The sequence below is a fragment of the Ammodytes marinus genome (assembly GCF_949987685.1).
Source record: "Ammodytes marinus genome assembly, chromosome: 8".
NCBI lineage: Eukaryota > Metazoa > Chordata > Actinopteri > Uranoscopiformes > Ammodytidae > Ammodytes > Ammodytes marinus.
In genome coordinates, this window is record NC_137212.1 from 20,389,856 (window position 1) to 20,410,284 (window position 20,429).

General features: G+C 42.5%; 1 protein-coding gene across 1 annotated transcript in view; it reads right to left on the reverse strand.

The window, feature by feature from the left end:
• The window catches only part of sema6bb (sema domain, transmembrane domain (TM), and cytoplasmic domain, (semaphorin) 6Bb), a gene marked incomplete at its 3' end in the record, with an annotated part of 115,712 nt that overhangs the window by 53,168 nt on the left and 42,115 nt on the right, over window positions 1-20,429 (reverse strand). The window contains exons 2-5 of the mRNA XM_080032961.1: window positions 9,535-9,665; window positions 8,021-8,135; window positions 2,724-2,784; window positions 2,508-2,570 (exon numbers count right to left, since the gene is read on the reverse strand). Coding sequence (XP_079889087.1) covers window positions 2,508-2,570; window positions 2,724-2,784; window positions 8,021-8,135; window positions 9,535-9,646 — 351 coding nt within the window. The 5' untranslated portion in view covers window positions 9,647-9,665. The remainder of the gene's footprint in view (window positions 1-2,507; window positions 2,571-2,723; window positions 2,785-8,020; window positions 8,136-9,534; window positions 9,666-20,429) is intronic.

A 20,429-nucleotide genomic window follows, 5' to 3' on the forward strand; every position in this document is an offset into this window, starting at 1 on the left:
AATGCAGGTTTCCTCTTTTTCAAAATTAATGGATAAAGATACATCTTTAATGAGACAGAAAATGCAGTAAACATAATCATTTTCAAACTCCACAGGGTCCCTTTTAAAATATGTCTGTTGACGCTGTTTCAGAGAGGTGTTGATTCACCTCACTATTCACTATGATCATTTTTACATGTTTGTTTGGTTGCTGTACAGGGTAACATCATATTGTCAGATGCTGTATGTGAAGCTCCAGCTCTTTCATACCCTTTAAACAGCAATGGAAATAATAATTTCATTTTTGGTCACATTTGCTCATCATTGAGTGACATTAGAATATCTTAACTGACTTTTTGGAAATCCTTATTGGTTTTACCCAAAGTGAGTATAATTGTGTGTGAGTGACTGAATTTGCTTGTATGCATATGCATACATATACAGAAGCACACCCAGTCATATGGGTGCCTGAGAGGACCTGGCAGTGTTCTTATCTTCCTCACAGTGTGTGTGACTCACTGCCTTAGCAGGCAGCACAGTCATTAGGGGAAAGGAGACCTTTCATATCTCAGTCAGTCCCACAGCTTGCCTCAGGGCTGGCCAACAGGGACCTACACACACATCCTCTTATTTCCTTTCCTTACCTCTCCTCTCCTTCTTTATCCACCCTCCTCTTCTCTCTCTCCACGCTCTCTGTCCCTCTCCCCTTTTCAGCCCAGCTTTTTGTCTTTGTACCTCTATTCTCTATTGTGTTTCTGTCTGGCACTTTTTTCCACACAGATTTAGTTGTTCTCTCGCTGTGTTAAATAAGTCATTTTTTTCTCTGCCTGGAGGGGACAGAGCCCAGGTTCCCCCCGCAAACCACAGCCATCGCTAACACATTCACACAGACACCCACCCACACACCCACACACACACACACACACACACACACACACACACACACACAGGCACACACACACACACACACACACACACACACACACACACACACACACACACACACACACACACACACACACACACACACACACACACACACACACACACACACACACACACACAGAGAAGCTGAATGCAGCTAGGGCTGTGTATGAGATATGAGAGGTTTTCAGGCGTGGGCTGCTGGTGGCCGCAAGGACGTTTCACCCCATCTCTTTCCTCCCAGCTTCAGTTTCCCAACGCCCACCAGCATTTTCTGAGGGCATAGACTGGATTCCTAACTCATGACGGTGGAACAAGTGGTGTATAGGTAGGAGTGGCTCTGTTCTCCTGATCGGTGTGTGTGTGTGTGTGTGTGTGTGTGTGTGTGTGTGTGTGTGTGTGTGTGTGTGTGTGTGTGTGTGTGTGTGTGTGTGTGTGTGTGATGACGAGCAGGGACAAAGAGATAGAGCACAGTCAAACGCCCCCCCCCCACCCCTTCTTGAGGCTGCAACCAAAGCTCCAGGCACAAAGGTAAAACATTTGCCATGAAGAAGCTCCGAGTGACTAGACTTGAACAAGCTGTAACCCAATACATTTGATCTGTAATTCTACAGTATAATCTTTGCACTTAATCTCCAAATGTTTGAGGATTTTACCCATATATTATTCCCCGCAACAAAAGGGTGTTTCAGGCTGCAAGAAGATACTGTTGATTGTTTGAGAAATTATTAAGATACTTCCAGTAAAATAAAGTGAAACATAATGCTATGAAAATGCAGACAGAGCTTAAAAAAACAATACATTGAGAGTATTTATAAAACAGAAAGAAAGAAACTAGTATCTAAGAGTCTATTTTTTATTTTAATTTTTTTTTGATGGGAGGTTTGCCCATTTCTAACAATGAAGTATTGGTTAAAACTGGCTTTTTCTTTTTTAAATAATATAACTGCAAAACTACTGTTCTGTCAATATATATGAAACTGTTGTTTTGTCATTACCAACGTCAAGACTATGATTTATATTAGCAATGAATCAAATGAAATATAAACATAAAAGGGTTCGTTTAAAGTGAAAAACCCAAATACGGTTTCACGTGACTCTACAGCTCTATTAAACATTTTAGCATCTTTCATCAATATTGATTCAGTCTCACCGCACTCATCAGAATGCAGCTGTTTCCATTACAAAGTAGAGAATCTCTGAAACAACTGTGCACTACCTGCCCCTTGCCCAGCAACAGACAGACAGACAGAGTTAGTGACAAGCTGGTGATTATATTGGAGCATTAAGCAGCTAAAGAGCGAGATAGTTTGCCCAGGAGTGGCCCGATATATGACTCCAGATGAACGCTAATGTTGCACCGGGTCTGCTGGATGTGGGAATAGGCAAATGAATGCTAATACTTTAGACATATCAACTTGCTGAGGTGATAATATGTCAGTGTTGTGTTCACAGGTTGTTAAACTGCCCCCATGTGGCCAAAATAATCCTAATCGTTCCAGGTTTAATGCATCCTTTCACACTCATATGAGAGCGGCAGAGAGAAAGACTGCATCTGTTTCAAAAACACAGATACGATGGGGGAACAAAACACACTGTCTCACCTCATGCTTGCCCTTCATCCTGCAGATTCTGATGTCGTTCTTGTTGGACTCCCATGTTCTTTTCTATGCATTTAAAGACACAGGTACGATGCTGGTTAGCTACATTTGCATTTCTCTGTGGTAGAGAATGACATTTTCCCGCCACACAAACAAGTAATACATCCGCCTTTAAGGGTGTACTGTAAATGCTGTCTGTGTCGTGCAGAAGGTGCTCACCTTGCTGTAGAACATCTCGTCTCCTGCAACAATGTCCAGCTCCACGCGGAAAAGGTCATCCCTGGAGAGAAATGCAGGGGGAGATAGAGTTAAATTGGCACTCAGCCAACACAGCACTATCCAACTCTTAAGGTAAGGCAAGACACTGCACTAAGCAAACTATGAATACTAGATCCATAGCAGAACTAGAGCATAGCTATAATTGCTAGCTCAGGACAGTGCAGTGAGTTTCCTTTGGATGAAATCCAGGCCACACACACTTAATACAAACTGGGAGTATTACTATTTCCCCAATATATTGAATCTGTGCAGTTTTACTACTAAATAATGCTAAGCTTGCAGCTATGTTTTGTATACATACAGTATTCCAGATGGCTATGCATTGATCTGAACCTCCGAGATTAGGCGAACATCTCTACAATGTCAGATATATATGAGAAATGGTATCCGACTGCACAATGCCTCTTGCTTCTGCTCATTAAATGTGCTCCTATTGGCCCAAAATTCAGTCAAAACAGTCTCATTCAAAAGCCTGAAATTGAATTAATGGATGATTGAATCAAGTTGTTAGCCTGATGCTTGCAAACCCCCACATGCTGCTGCTCACACGCCCTCCAGAAATCTAACACCAGCATGCATGTATTCATGACACTCCCAAACACGGCTCGCGCGCCCTCCTAATCCGCCGATAACTCTGCGGTAACCTTGGACGTTCCTGTGAAAAGTGCTAAAGTAAATGAGAGTTGAGCTGTGCGGTCTAACAGATGACGTTGGCATATTGATCAAGGCCTTGGTATATCTGCTGGGATGGAACTGACGTCTCCGGGCTTCGGCTAAGAAAACAGCCAGACTTTCTCTCTGAACAGGCTAATCTGTAAATCTGCCGTAGCCGTGTTATTGCAGCACTATCGATCCCATCTCTGATTCGGCTCTGCCTCCCCATCTGCGCTGCATGTTCTCTTGGCTTCTCCTCCTTTTACTCTGACAGAGGGTAGGGTCATGATGTGTGTGTGTGTGTGTGTGTGTGTGTGTGTGTGTGTGTGTGTGTGTGTGTGTGTGTGTGTGTGTGCATCTGTGTACATGTACGCGAGACACTGGCACCACCTGTGTGCGTTGTTTCAAAGCTCACTTTGCATCTGTTTGTCTTGTGGAGAGAGCTGTGAGAATGCGTGCATGATGAGGGCACAGGTAGGCCATCAGGGTTTGCTCCCTCTCTTGAATAATTCATCCTCTCCTCACTGTTGGTGTGTTGGAATATTTCCTGCTTTAACTCTAACCTATTGAAGAGATGGCGACAACGTGGCAGAGAAGTGCGAAATCACCAAACACTTGCCTGTAGCGTCCCTGCTTAACAGGTCAGGGTTTAAGCGTTCTCCAAGCGGTGTGGAGTGGGCCAGAGTGTGAGGCGTAATCTCATCCAGGCTGCTTCAGCGTTGTCTCAGCATTAGCATAATGAATATAGCACCAGGGCCTTCTAGTCACTGTCAGCCAGCACGGCTGCCTCTGATAGTGCAGAGGAGAGGGGGGGGGATTATTTATGCTGCTGCTTCTCTTTCTCTCTCCATCTCTCCACTCTTGCCTTCCAGGGTTGTTTGAATGATGAAAAAGCCAATGGCCTGTGTGTTTTTGTTTGTGTGTTAGTGGATTTAATACTGCATGTGCTAGACAAGAGAATGTAGGGCGAGAGCTAACATGTGATCCGTGCAGAGATTTCATTATTCTTTATGTCTCAGGATGTGCACACAGCCTGGGACATTCTTGATTTATTAGGTCATAATATACAACGGCGCCTCAACTAACAGTCCATTCCAAAAAAAACTACAAATCAGGGTCTCCTATTTCTTTTGCGTTGTCCGGCGTGCGCGTGCCTGAGCTGTTATTTCAAGAATGCCTGCGACCCCTGACCTGGCTAACACAAAACCAACAAGGAATCAGGAGAAAATGTCAACATTTCCTACATTTCTCACTTGAACAGCTCGTGAACTTTCTCCCTTCAGCCCGTCAAACAACGGCAGACTCAAGGTCAAGACATTTAAAGCCGCCAAGTTTTTCCTCCATTTCTTTTCAGTTTTCCATCTCTTCTTCTTGCTAAGCAGTCACACTGTGGTTTAGTGTGAGCAGCACTGAGCCTTTCTGAGCCTGCATGAAAGTGAAATGGAAAGATTTGAGCTCATGACAGCTTAGTTACCCTGACACTTTTGCTGACTGAGTCAAGAGTACTCTGTGGCATGTCACCGTCTGAGTTTGCGTGTAACCGGGTGTCTGTAAATATGCACCTGAGAGTATATATACGATATTACATTACCAAATTCTAACAAGCAAGCAGTGTTTATGAAACTGAAATAATGGATGTGTAATAAAATCCTGCACAGCCCCACTATGTTCACCAAGAGAGCCATGTTTTGGCTAAAGACCTTTTTCAGGGATCAAACTCGCAGTACCTAATTTTTTTACACTTTAGCCTAAGGCTGCAACAACCAGTCAGAAAAGGAGTTTGATCACAACCACCATAGACTTATTCATCAGAATAAGACATACATGAAATTAGCAGTGGCGATTTTGGTTTGGAAACTCTGGTGGGGCCATGCAGGAAAATCTTATAACGCAATCCATATTACTACCATCACAACAAAAACATGCCTGCAAGCTTGATTATAGGCCAATAGCTTAATGGATTTATCAAGATAATGATTGGTAAATGGAAAGTTCAAAGCTGTAGTTTAAATAACATCAACGTCTGCACTCAGCTTGTATCATTGGCAGAATGCATTAACTTGCTCTACACTAACTGCCAAACAGTACCCTCTGTGAATTAGTCCAGAGTGCACACTTAATAGTACTAGTACACAGAGTATAGTGTGGTAACAGTGTCTGTTGCATCCATGTGGGTGGTATCACCTTTGTGTTTGTGTCTTGCCCTTACGTACGTTTCCTTGTCTGCATGCTGAACTTTCCCTGCTAGTCTCTCCACAGCTGAGCAGCCAGGCAGCTTTACTTCTGGAGCTTCCCAGCCACAACAGAGTGTCTTCCCTACCCGTCTGCCATGAGGCATTTGACCTGGCTTTGACCCCTGCATGACCCCCAGTGACCTCTGGGGTCAGGGGCTGTGGGCCAATAAACAGAGCAAACCTCCAACCTGGCAATACGTCAAAACACTTTCCCCTTTCCGCTTAACGACATACACAAACACACACACATGCGCATTCTAGTTTATTTTGACAGCTTTTTAAAATAAAGGATGAGCAAATCTTGCTGTAAGTCTTTTATTATTTTGATATACTGAAACAAATTTGTGTGATGCTGTGATTTTTATATTGGACCGACTGAAGCCAGAATGGTCTGGTATTTTGCACCAGTTTCTCGTTTTGTATGAAAACAAATAAATAGAAAAATTAAAGACAAAAACAATCACATTTGATGGTCTATGGTTATTTTAAGCAATTAAAATAGTGTGATATAAATAACGTTACCGTGATATACAATCATTAATACCTTGATAGAAGATTTTGACCATACCGCCCAACCCTAATAAAGAGTTAGCTATATGTTCCATTTTTGGTCTTGTCAACAGGTAAACACTCTCCAATTGCTTGATATGTGTGGATAAGCCCTTTGGATCTGACTGAGGGCTGTTGAAGACCACAGGATCCACCGCTGCTCATCTCGACAGTAATGAAACGGGGCTGAGCACAGCAAGGTGCTTTACGCCGCCTGCCACGAGCCAAATACACAGTTTACTTTCATTTAGCATGGATGGGAAGAGGACAGGGAGAGGTACCTGCTCCTGGCGGGGGCTTGGGGCAGGGACTTAGCAGTGCTTGCAGTCAGTGGAGCAGCTATGCTAATGGTGAAAGGATTTGGGGATGAGTGAGGCTCCTTATCAGGCCATGCACTCTGTAGGAGCTTTTTGGCAATCATACCTGCCACTACACAGGTACTTTGCCTCCCTGCCGGGTAGTCTGTGGCTCACACACAAACATTTGCACATGGATCTCTTTCATTTAGTGAGAGATCAGGACAGGAAGCCGTAAACACAATTAGCCACTACCTACAAGAAACATAAAATAAACTCAAACTCAACTAAAATTGTCTCTCACCGAATCATTCATGATCTGACTTTCTCTCCCCTTTTTCTGCCTGTTATTCTAGCATTTCATTATCTTCCGGGCTGAAACATTCCTATCAGTTTACTATGCTATTAAGTAAAAACTTCTGCAGCTGTAAATTGAAACGAATGTCCCTGCCTATTGGCTCTGGTTATATTTTAAAGCAGACCTGCAGCCTGCGTCAGCCGTAGTTGTCTGTGGGCAGTTTTTATTATCAGGCTGCATGCATGTGCGTGCTTATAGTCCATCCGAGTGCAGACAGAATGGCTGGAACCATGTTACATAGTTTGACATATTTACTACCTTCTCTCGGTGAGGTTAGAACTGGTCATTTCCTGGGCCACAGTGGCGTCTCTTATATTGGAAACTACTGCAGTCTTCCCCTCACACTGCCACTACAGAAAATAAGCAGCGCCATATGTGGAAACTGACTGTGTCTCATTTCTTTTAAAGCATGTTTCAAGCTAAGTTATTTTTTCAACGACAAGGGCAATAAATCTTGAGGTGTATGTTTTTTGTTAGCTGTTTCAGGATCGGCTCCTGAATGGATACCGGGAGGCAGCAGATGTAGCTTTAAATTGTAAACTTGGAGCAGTTGAGCATGTATGTCCTCGTGTGGCCCTCCTGACCACCAGGGCTACTGTCTGTTCAGGATCAGCACATTCACCAGACCGACAGACATATGGAGACCAAACTAGAAAACATTTGTCGGGCCAAATAGCAGCCTTTAAATGACGCCACTGTAACATATTTAGTTTTATAACACCTTGTCTATGTCTCTGTAGATTATCTGCTAGCATTCACTAGTCACTTCTTAAGAAAGCTGATACAAAGCTGACACAAGCTGAATTTTAATATTAGCAAGGAACAGTTACATCTCAACAGCAAAACTGGTTATATATGTTTTATTAGTATAATTAAGGGTTAAGTCTCAGACCTTGTAAATGCAAAAATAATGAAAGTGGCTAAAGTTTCTTTGCAACAAATGCAGAGATATCAGCTGAGAATGGCTTTGTTAGAGCTATATTTATACTTAAATACTCTCTGTACTGTATGTGTTTGATGCCAGCCATCAAAAGACACAACACCAGTCCCAGAAAATCATTTTCTTACTGTAGATAAAGCCATCATTGAACTGCTACTAAAAGATGATTAGTATGTGAGCATGTGTTGATGCGTGTGGTAGCCTACCTGGCTCCAATGTAGAGTGTCCGATTGACTTGTAGGATCCTCTGGATGTGTAGAGGCTCTTGTCTCAGCCATGTCCGGTGGGGTCGGCCCAGAAACACTGGGTGTCTCCTCACCACTGTGAAGCAACGAGAGACAGGAACACACATTGGCTCATACCAAACTGACTTCCATCTTTGAATAAATGAGTCAATGTAAATGTGTTGTTTGAGTTTGTTTTGAGTTGAGCTGTACGGCAACAGGTATTCAAATTGATGATAGTTTGGAAAGGCACTTGAAAAAGCAACGTATCTGCATGATTAAGCATCCGTCGCCCAGAGCAGCACACTGATAAACAAGTAATCTTTTGAAAATGAAAGATGATTGAAAATGTCAAGAGTTTTGTTTTGACAATACATGTTCTGTCAACTGATTGGGATAATTCAAAAGGAGAGGCACACGTCGGAGACAGGTGACATTTTGAAAACGTCAAAAAGGCAAAAGTGAACGTTCAAAGTGTTTCAGAGGGACACGGAGGAATAGGCTACTGCACATCAAAGAAAGAAAACCATAATGGAGAGAAGTCAAAGATAAAAGTGGTTGAGGATTTTCCGCATGACATGTTTCTGTCATGTTGTGAGCAAAGACAGACACACAAATAAAGGGTGGAGAGAAGAAAATAAAACAGTTACATAAATCTGTGCAGTGGACTAGGCTACTATGGAAAAGCAGTATGGCTGTCTGTCCCTGACCTTGACTGAGTTGAATGAGCACTTCATATGATGTCCTCTCATTGTCTCTCTGCTCTTGCATCATGACTTACTGTCGGCTAGTTTATACGTTACTCCGTCCTGGTACCCAACTGTGATTTATTTTTTTCTTGCCTTTTCCCGTCCTCCACCTTATCTCCCTCTGTTCATCTTATACTTCCTTCTGTTTGCCTTATATCAACTGTAAACCACATGCATCTGAGTCTAATAGCGTAGCTCTCAGTCAGTAGCCTGACAGCCTTCTGCACTCTATTGTTTGCTATTGATACGTTGGTAAGGGTCTGGACTCAGCTGGGAAGCCATCGGTCAATACTATTGAACTGCAATCAATCAAAGGTCTGGTCTGAGCTGGAGACCAAGCTTGATATGGAGACGGCAAGTCTGAGTGTGTGAGGAGCATGCGTCTCTCGAGGGTCTGAGTGCTTGTGTGGGAAAAGTCACCAATACGAGAGCGCCCCTTCCCTCACTAGTCTGGCCCCATTCCTGAGCGGGACCCCACACACCTCCTAAACCTGGACACCAGTCGACACTCTGGGTGTGAGCGCCAGTCTGACCTCCATAGCCCACACCATGACCTTACGTCTTTCTATAAGACCCCCCCTCCAACCATTCAACACTCTGCCTGTCAGGTCTCCACCTCACACATCACAACCTGGGAGAGAGAGAGAGAGAGAGAGAGAGAGAGAGAGAGAGAGAGAGAGAGAGAGAGAGGCATGCAAGCGAGTACAGGCGGCTAGAGGGCGAGTAAAGTCAGGAGTTCAATTCTACCTTCAGTGGGGATGAAGTTGAGGGGTCCCGACTCCTCGGGGAACGCTGAGCTCGCCGTTCGGAAGAGCAGCCAGCACAGCAGGAGGAAGGAGGGAGGGGCCAAGGTCGCCATGGCAACGCAACGGTGGAGTCTGTGGAAGAGACAAAAAAGGAAAGGGGTGAGTTGATCGGTTGGTAGATGAGGCAGAAGAAAAAGACATGCGTTTAAATACACCAATAAAACATTCACTCACTCAATCACTGGCAAACAAACTAACTGACTGGATGCTTCTCTTGACTGAAGCTATATCTCCCTTACAGCATCTCAATATCTCCTAAAAGTGCCCAGTCAGCTCTGGGTGTATAGCTTGATCACCAACAGCACCAGATCAAACAGCAGAACGCCTATGACGTGTGTGAGAAGAATCAGAGAGGCAAAGGGGCAACATCTTGGGCAAGTCAGAGGGCAATATACTGCCTATGGAAAATGGCCCAAAGGAAAATCTGTTGAGGCATAGAGTGAGTAAAAGGCCCAATCACGCTCTAGACATCAAGCATTATCCTAGATGTGAAAGAGTGAGAGGGAGAGAAGTGGTGGTTTGCTTAAATTAAATGCTTGCAGCGACGCAAATCACCTCTCCAGCTCCGGAGCTTAACTGTCGCTATTTTTCATCGGGAGGTACAGCAGCACATGCAGGTCTCGGATGTGATTCATGTGGAAATAAAATGATAACCAAATGAAGTTCCCCTGCCAGGGCCATCTAGAAAATACATCAATGACTGTTCCTTAGACTGGCTGTACGCCACCTCTGTGTGTTGTTGCTGCATTTGTTTTTTAGCTGCTGTGGAATTCATGTGCATCCAAAAGACACTTTTATCAAAGTTTTTGTTATTTTGAGCACTGACTCATCTGTAAACATCTTCAATTTTTCCACTCCCCATATGGAATAGTGTTTTCCAACCAATTTCACAAACTGCTATTTACTAAACCTCATAACTCCACTCTCATCTTGTTGTCGTCCTATTGCTGAACGCGATGAGTCATTTGTTTTTCAAATCGAGCGGCGAGGCCTTCCGTCCCCACCGCCGCAAACACATAATATGTCACGCACAATTGCAACAACTCGAATTTGAATACTTAGGGTTGTATTTCTTCATGCAAATCTCCTTAGCATTTTACTGTGGTCCCAAATGCACAGATGTGTAAAACAATGCAAATGGAAAACACTTTGCTGATTGTATGGCATCCACAGTTTCGTTCAAGATGTTAAAAGCAAAGCAGTTTTAATGAACAAAAACTATCAATACATCTGCAATGGTGAGTATGATACAATAAAAACGGACTCTCAATATATACAATTACATACACAGCGACCAAAAGCATGCGATAACCCGAAAATGATGTGATACCATGTCATTCCAAAACCCTTGATATTAATATGCTGCTGCAACTGTCTCCACTTTACTGAAAAGTCTTTCCAAAAGATCTTGGAACCTGGCTGCAGGGATTTGTTCCCATTCAGCCAAAGGAGCACAAGAGTGTGGGCTCTGGTGTTTGGTGCTCCAGTTCATATAATGGTGTTTGGAAAGGGTTGAGGTCAGGGCTCTGTGCATGCCAAGCTCTTCAATGCCAAACTGGATAAGCCATTTCGTTATTGACTTTGTACACAGAGTCATTTTCATCTTGAAACAGTAAACAGCCTTCCCCCAAAGTTGCAACAAAACTGAAAGCACGCCATTGCATCAAATATCATTAATGCAACACTATGCGGAACAATGGCCACTGCTGCCATGTTTATATATTTTTATATGAATAAAAAAACAACAGCCCCGCACTACAAAAGTACCAAAACGTTTTTACTTTCATTTAGCCATATAGTGCAAATCTTGAAACTAAATTAAATTAAGTATAGCATTAAGTAAAGTTCAACAGAAGATAAATGAATCAAATGCAGCATTGGAGAATGCTGGCATACTAAACTCTATGCCACACATACTTTATGTCTTGCAGTCATTTTCAGTTTTCTCTCTCTTTTTCTCTTTCTCTCCCACTCTCTCTCTCCCCCAGAGGATACAAACAGCCTTTGTGAAGCCCATCTCTTTAATGGTGTCCCAGACATAACCTTATCAGGACACATAATCTTTATGGGGCATTTCTCAAATTCCCTGCACTGACATCAGCATAGAAGTGGGAGGCATTCTAATGACTCAACACCCACAAGCAAAATTACAGGAGGTGAAGGGGAAAGAGTCACCAGAAGAAGAAAGGAGGTCATGGGGTAGAGAGAGAGGGAGAGGGAGAAAGAGAGGGAGAGAGATGGAGTGAGAGATAAGTGAGACACATTAAGAGAGAGAGAGAGGAGGGGTGGGGGGGAATATGAGAAGTCAGGAAGTCAGTATATCCAATCAGAGATTCTTTTGTTTCTGCTATTAATAATGTATGAATAAATGTCAGGCGGTACGCATTCGATTAGTATAATTAGACACCCTGGGCTATACAATTTCACGGGACAGCAGAATAACTAGATACACAAGTATAAAAGAGAGAGAGAGTGTGTGTGTGCTGTGTCTGGTGTGGGCACACAAATGGTTAAGAGCCAAAGTATCTCTATAATTATGACGAATGGTCGCAGCCGAGTCCATTCAGGGGCCTCGCCGCATGGCACAAGCTGTATAACAGTATGCCATCATCATTGAACGAGACGCACTGCAAGTCACATATAAATGTTGCTGTTTGGAGGAGACTGTAATCTAAAATATGCAACCCTAGGGTGCTATAGCACTCCATGTTTCGAATTTGAAATGGCAGTAGATGTAACTGAAGTCATATGGAAGCCAGCACTCTGTGTGGGCTCTGCGGGTTTAAGCATACAGTATAATAAAACAACACTGACAGTAGAAAACTATTGTGTCAGTTCTTCCATTGTGGGGACTTTTTGTTTTCAGTGCTGTGACAAACATATTGATGGATTGGGCTTGTTTTAAGGCGACATTCCAAAGTCTTATCTGAGTGCCACGTTAATACAGATGGCAAATGATAGTTGGTCAAGCGAAACTTCTGTCTGAGCTTTAATAACAACCAACCGGTTCTTGTTCACTATTGATGAAACAGGACTCCCGCCTTCACCACCATGCTCCATTCGCTTCAACAGGATTTACAAAAACGTGTCAATTTTTCGGTGTCCAAAGCAACACATCAATTTGATTGCGGGTGTTTAGAGGGGTAAGTTTTTGAACAAAGTCATTAAAAGATGAATAGAAGTAGTGCAGTTGCATTTGGAGTGGTGCTATGTCTCCCAGGACCCCATCAACGCCACCTCAGAATGATCTCCACTGTGGCCAACCCCCTGGATAACTTAGACAGTGAATCACCAGCCAATCAATGATGTCCAGTGTCTTTCGTGGAGCCCTAATGAGGACTGATAATGATTTGATACAGAGTGAAGTCAGGCTAAAGAACAGAGGCTTGAAAGAGAACAGTAAATGGGTTTATGGTAAAGAAGAAATGTGAGGAATGCCTGCAATGTGGACTTGGATAGTGGTTACACTGGGATTGTGACCGTCTGCTGCCAGGGAGACTGAATCATTTGCGTGCAAAGAGAACACTTCATCATCAAATGAAGGTGCAAATATGCTCTGAAATGTTTTTGCCACTTATTACAGTTGCCATGGCTCTAGCTGTCTCCTCTCGTCCACCTCTCTAACTTTTCATTTCTGCCATCTCGTCACACCTAGGTTTGTCTCTTGCTCTGGATGAACCCCAGTTATGTTGATGCTCTCGATGTGTTTCCAGTATACAGCCATAAAGTACTTGCACAAAAAATTGGGCGGCTGAACGGAAACCAAGATTATGCGTGTGTCCTAGATATAGAGAAATTGGTAGCGAAATTGAGCAGCATTAATGGGGACACTGTGGCGGTCGGGGTATTTATTTAAAAAAATATTTAACAGGGGGACTGTCAAGTGTTATACAGTGGTATCAGTGCTGGTAGAACAGAACTCCCTTTCCACACTGGTGGCCCGGCTAAAAAAAAAAGCCTACATATTCTATTTCCGCTCAAATCCATTTATCATCATTTTATTCACCAAAAAGGATGATGTTATAAATATCATCTGCAACTATTACACATTTTAAAGCTGCCCTTACTAATATTTTCATCTTAGCAACTGATGACCACTTGCATGTGAATTGGGCATTGTCTCAATAATGAGCAATGATGAACAACAGTACACTTGACCTCAGTTCCAAGTATTGTAGCCTCCTTCAGCTCACTCCTTAGCAGCCCACATCTTTATTGTTTTGGTTCACCATCAACCCACTTCATAAATGAATGCAGGTTTGAAACAGTTGTTGGATTTGATTTGATGTGTTGTTGTGGATCTCTGTGATTGATAATAGTTGCACAAAGGTCTTCGTAATGTTCGAAATATAATAATATAAATATCCTTGCAAGGTGACAGAAGTGGAAGCTACAGTGATAGTAGAATATGAAGTAGTAAAACTAGGACCTTGACTGTTTGCCTCAATAATGCCTTCATTGTAAGAGAGGCAAACTACCCGAAGGCTTTTAACTTGAACCTTAAATGGGTAAACTTTTAAGAGGAATTAATGTTCTAAGAAATGCTCCTTTGCTGCTGCTTTACTGTGCTCTACTTGTATTGTTCCACATCGCTGAGATGAGCTTCAGAGTTTGGTACATGAGAATGTGTTGGGTCCATAGGAAAGTGTATTAGGTACGCAATGGTGGATTTTTATGAGAGTTCCATTTTCTTTATGTAGACTTAAAGACACCCCATAGATTTCCCACAGACAGGCCTAATTGTTATATTGGTGAGACAGTTATATTGGTGAGACAGGAGAGGCTGCTTAATGGAGTGTGTAGAATCAATGACAGGTGATAGCCTGATGCCACTTGGCATTTCCTTCAATCAGCAATAATATAAGATGCTGTACACAGCATATATGAGAGGAAGAAAGGGAATCGAGAATAAGATGAGAGAGAAAAAGCCTGGGAGGGAGGATTTAAGGCAAAAATGGAAATGAACACAGAGGCTGTAAAAATGAGTGTTGGGAGAGTGGGGTGGTGACAAGATAAGACAAACACAATGACAAAAATAATGCACTAGTCGGAGCGTTGAAGAGAAGCAGAGGTGAAAGAGACAAGTCAGGCATTCAAGGGAGTGAGGGGAGTCTAACCGGAAATAAAGAGAGTGAAGCCAAGGAATGTCCAAATAAGATATAAAGAAAGATGAAGAAAGAAGACAGGAAGAGCACAGAGCCAATAGTAACCTTCTAATGCCAGATATATCTACTGAGCCAAGAGCTGGAAGGACCTTCAGGCTCTTTACTTGCCTGGTTTGCAGCAAGGAAGAACATTTGGATTTCTTTGTATGGAAATGCATTCCCTCAGGGGTCAATACTAGGACCAATTTGGTTCAACCTGAACATGTTGCCCCTAGATCACATAAATCAAAAACATAAGCCATATGACAATACTTATGTTGATTAACTCTCTTTTACATTTCACATAAAAAATCTTGTCTGTCGTCTGCGACAAAAGATTGGATATTTTTATAGGAATAAAGCCACCTTCCCGTTGTTCAGTAGGAAAAGGATTATTGAGGCAGTTTTTATGTCTGTCCTTGATTACGGTGATGTGGTTTATCGGCATGCATCTCGTTCATGCCTTAAACTCCTAGACTCTGTATTTCACTCTGCTTTGAGATTCATTACAGGAGATGCTTATGATACACACCATTGTGTTTTATATGAAAAGGTTGGGTGGTCCTCCCTTAAGGAGAGACGTGATGCACATTGGCATATTTGTATATATAAAGCTCTGACTGGAAAGCTACCACTCTATTTGACAGAAATGCTGCTTATTCCAGATGGGCTTTATCAAACCCGCTCAACTGACATGCTCATGTTATTTGTCCCCTATGCCCGGTCTGAGCTTGGTAAAACCGCTTTTAGCCATAGTGCCCCTGACTCCTGGAACAGCCTACAACATACAATTAAAATAAATACACTCATAACTGTTAACCAATTTAAAATTATTATTCTGAATCAGCCCCTCTACACTTGTAACTGTTTTAATTAGACTATTATCTATTTCATTCAATTGATCTGAATGTTTTAAATTGTTGTTGTCTGTGTGTGTGTGTGTGTGTGTGTGTGTCTGTGTGTGTGTGTGTGTGTGTGTGTAAACTTGTTATGTATTCTCATTGTATATTGTGTATCTGTACAAACTCGACATCATTGTAAAAGAGGGTCACCCCTCAATTGATCTTTCAATTAAGGTTAAATAAAGGAAAATGAAAAATGATTACACACTGTTTTACAATGCCCTATCCTTGTCCCCTGGAGAGATCATTGCTGTGTGAAATCACTGATTTTATGCATTAAAGACCTTAAGGACTTGATGTTCCACAACTTCCTGCAATCCAAAAAATACAAAACCAAGTTGTTATTATTTGTGCTCAGCCTTTTTCTCCCTGGAAGAACACATGTCCAATGGCAACTTAAGAAAATTCAGGCTTTTCTAAATATCTGCAATTAATAACATCATTCAGGTGGAGAATTACAAGCTTGTGAATGAAATAAATCTAAAGCTGTCAAGTTAGAAATATAAGAGAATAAGAGATCCATACCTCACTCCTCCTCTTGTCTGCAATGCACTGCTTTGATGAATAAGCAATGAACATTAGCATAGGACCTACATTCTTAATATTGTGTAGGATACTCAGCTGGTTCTTCACTGAAACACCATCCTCAATGGAATGGTCTACCTTAAAAGACTTTGGGCTGACTACAGCCTATTAGAGTCTTAACAAAAAAGATTATGTATGATCACATCACACTTGTCAGATCTTTACATTGGCCTCAAGTTAGTTCACAAGTTCATTACAATATTTTACTTCTTGTCCCTTAAGCCCTGCGTTGCCTTGATCATTACCTCTCCAACCTGCCTCCTATGCAGCTTTCAGATGTGTTCTGAAACATGGCCTCTGGTTGTTCCATTGGTAAAATCCAAAGTTAACTTAAAAGCATTTGATTTATATGGTCCTACCTGTTGGAGTTCTTTGCCAGAGTGCAATATATGTGCAAAACATTAACAATGCAAGGCAGGTTGAAAACATTAGTTTTCCCTTGAGCATTCGATGAGCTCAGCCGTGTTTGTGTTCTAAACTGCATCTGATTGTTCCCGCTGTTTGTTTGTGCATTTCATTTCCCCTGGAGTAAAACAATCTATATGAAAAAAGAGTTCCTGTATAAATAAAATAAACCACCTTAAAACATGCTCTGCTGACCCCAGATGTACAGTACATCCTCTGACCTGACACAGATGCCCCTGTGGATGAGCTCATGCATTATACACTCTACACACACACACACACACACACATGCACACACCAAAACAACCAACATGCACATTTCCTCTGAGCATCGTGCCTTCACTTAAGCCAAACCACAGTCTTCCCCCTCTATCTCTCTCTCTCTCTGCCCTAATGTAAAAACGATGTGGGAATTCCTTCCACAACAGCGAAAACGAACACAGCATTTCTTCCCCCTTTGCTCGGGACTCGTGTGACCCGGGGTCTGTTTACTCGATATTTGCATCACCATGAAATCCTGGAGCCTCCATAAAGTCGCACATATTTAAAAAGAGAGAAAGAGAGAGAGAGGGAGGGAGTGAAAGAGAAAAAGGTCGACAGAGAAAAAACAGAGGGGGGAGTGCACAGCAAATGAAAAATGGAGAGTGACCTTTGTACACAGAACACTGATTTTCCCATGCAATGAGAAATACATTTGGATTTCTGTAGCGGGGAATATGTGCAGCGTGTGCAATGGGACTAAACATTTCTATAACACTGCTTCCTTTGTCGAAATAGACCATGAGAACATGTCCTCTGCCTGCGAGGCCATGTTACACCAGTCTGTACAGTATCTCCCATCACCAGCACCAGTGTCTTAATGGAAATATCATTTCAGGGGATTTAAAGGTTAGCGTTAAAAAATAAGATAATGAGAGCGGTAATGTAATACCTGCAAGAGCTTATTGTTGATGAATGGATATATTTTACTGGAGCGCTCCACGGAGTTGTGTCACTGTCATTAACCTTCAAAATGACAGCTGCTGAGACACCTGGAGACAGAAGAGCTGTAGTCGCGGTCTAGAAGGAGTACAGCAGAGACGTTGCAGTACCGTATGGCAACGTCTAAAGGTTAATTATAGGTATGTGTTTCAGGAGAAAGACTCTCCAAGAAAGGATGTCATGATAAATCTTCCGTTCTCCCTACGCTCATCTCTTTTTATATGTATTCCCTCCATGTTACTTCTCCCTGCTTTCTTTCATCTTTCAAAGCTTCAACATGCTTCACGAGACAAGGGGAAACATCGCGACGCTGGAGATAGGCCTGACCTCTGGCTTCCCACCAGTTTACAGCCATCATTAGCAGAGCAAAGATCAGGGGCCAGGGCCATTAATCACACTCAAACCATCCATGTAGGAGGAACCCAGCTACACTGCAGTAAAAAAAATGAAAAGAAAAACACGCTCCGAGACCGACGGGAGGCTAAAAGCAACTCCATCCATCACTTGGCTGGAGGCTTCATGAAGCCAGGAAAGGAAAACACACAAGGTGATAATCTCCAGCACGGTTATAAATAATATACAGAAACCTTGCTAATGGCAATAAAAGGTTCTGCAGCATGACAGGATCACTCTTGATGTGATTATTCAGCTAAAATTCCCTCAAGGACATGTATTATCTTCAGAAAATACTCAGGAGTAACTCAATAGGGCAATGTGTTCCCATCCAGGGGCCTTTTTCCCCGTTTGGCTTGTTAATCAGGAGGAGAGCTGGATTTATTGTAATGGCAACAAGCGGGGGCATTAGGTCCGGTGGAGGGCAAAGCAGGGGAAAAGTAGAGGGCACTTAAAACAGACTCTTCAAAATTCCTTGCTCGTTTTTGCACAATAGCACTACTCACTGCGCATCATTTGACGTATGGTTTCTGGTAATAGAATTAGTCGATTAAACAGGAATCGAGCAGAATGCAAATGAACTATGAATTATGAGTCATACACGCTGAGTACATAACTATGATAAATGGTGTAACTGCAAAGCAATTTTCAACCTGATATTATTAATCCAGTTTTTAAAAAATACAAGAGAAAAGAAAAAAATAATGGGAGAAAAACTGTGATGTACTTAAAGCAGAGTAAACCATTGCTGTTATGATAATGATATCAAAAATCATAGAGATGTAATGCTTCAAACTGCTTAGCAATCAGAAAAACACATGTGATATTTATATTATATATCTAATATAACCTATTCCGGGTCGGTTCCTCATGACAGATGCGTGTATTCATTTTCTCATTCAAAGTGGTTATTGGGTAAGTAGATCATATAACATGACTTCAGTTTAGCATGTTTGAAATGCATCTTGTTATGAACTTTGAATCAAACCAATTATTCAAAAATGTAATAAATACATGTTTGAATCAGTTAACATTACTGAATGAGCAAATATTTTGCCAGGTCAGATTGTACGATATACACATAATGTGTGAAATGGCAGCATGAAAATGGCTATCTAAGTGATTGTGATATAGCGCAGAAAAGAGCTGTCAGGAGACGAGGACAAAGAAGAAGGAACACGGAGGTGAGTATAGATGTAGGGCTTCAACAACATCTCTGCATGCTAATGCTGTTTACCACTAGTCTTCCCCTATCTTCCCTCCTGCGCCCTGCATGAAACTCCAAATGCACTGCAACATGAAGCCACTCCATGATTCCTACTGTCCAGTCCAGCACATTCAATTCAAGGTTGAAATAATAATAATAATAATTCACTGTTCACGAATCACTTCACAAGCCACAAGCTCTACCATTCAGCAATAAAATGCCCGGCCGCTGTGGCCAAATATTGTATTTATTATGGAAAATTTTACAGGAAAATCATCTTGTCAGGCGCTCCGCTGTGAACGCCCAAATAATAAGCAGCATCTAAAAGCAATTTTCTCCTCTCCGACATAGACAGGGAGGTACAGAGTCTTCGGTACCTCCCCACCCCCTCCAGCAGTAGTCCAACAGAGCAGGGCTGGCACTGGTAAACATAGAAGAGTGTACATGTAAGGCTCCAGCCTTTGATTTCACGCCGACGATCGCGTACACGTGCACCCAGGCTGCGGACGTTAATGCAAGCTTGCACACACTGCTCAAATCTCAGTATATTATCAGAATCCTGGACTCACACACATGCATATCATCTCCACAGGTTTTTTTTTTTCATCTCACTTTTTTTCCCTCACACTCTCCCAATCTCCGGTTGCCACAAGTCAGCCACCTGCTCCTAAAAATATGGCCTGACAAATTCCACCTGTATCAGCTGCAATTGGAGTTTACCACTACAGAAACACTGCCTTCTTTTCCCCCCTGCTGTATCCCTCCCTCGTTGCTTTGAATGTCAATACTCATGTGGCATACAGCTCAAACGCAAAAGCAAACACACACACACACACACACACACACACACACACACACACACACACACACACAAACGAATGTTTCGAGGTGTCAATCAACAGACGTCTTCAGTTGACAACCGTGCACACAAGGCAGCTGTGAACAGACACATGCCTGAATGTGTGCCAAGCAGCAGATCAGAAGTCAAAGCAAACATACTTACACACACACACACACACACACACACACACACACACACACACACACACACACACACACACACACACACAGGGATACACACTATCATTGAATTGCAGGCGTAACTCCAAGGCCTGTGTGCAAGTTTGATCACTCTCACCGCCGTGGCTGAGAGGCATGTTAATCAGCGAAGGAGCCTGCCAGCTCAGCCACATACGTCTCTATCTTTCTTGCTGTCACT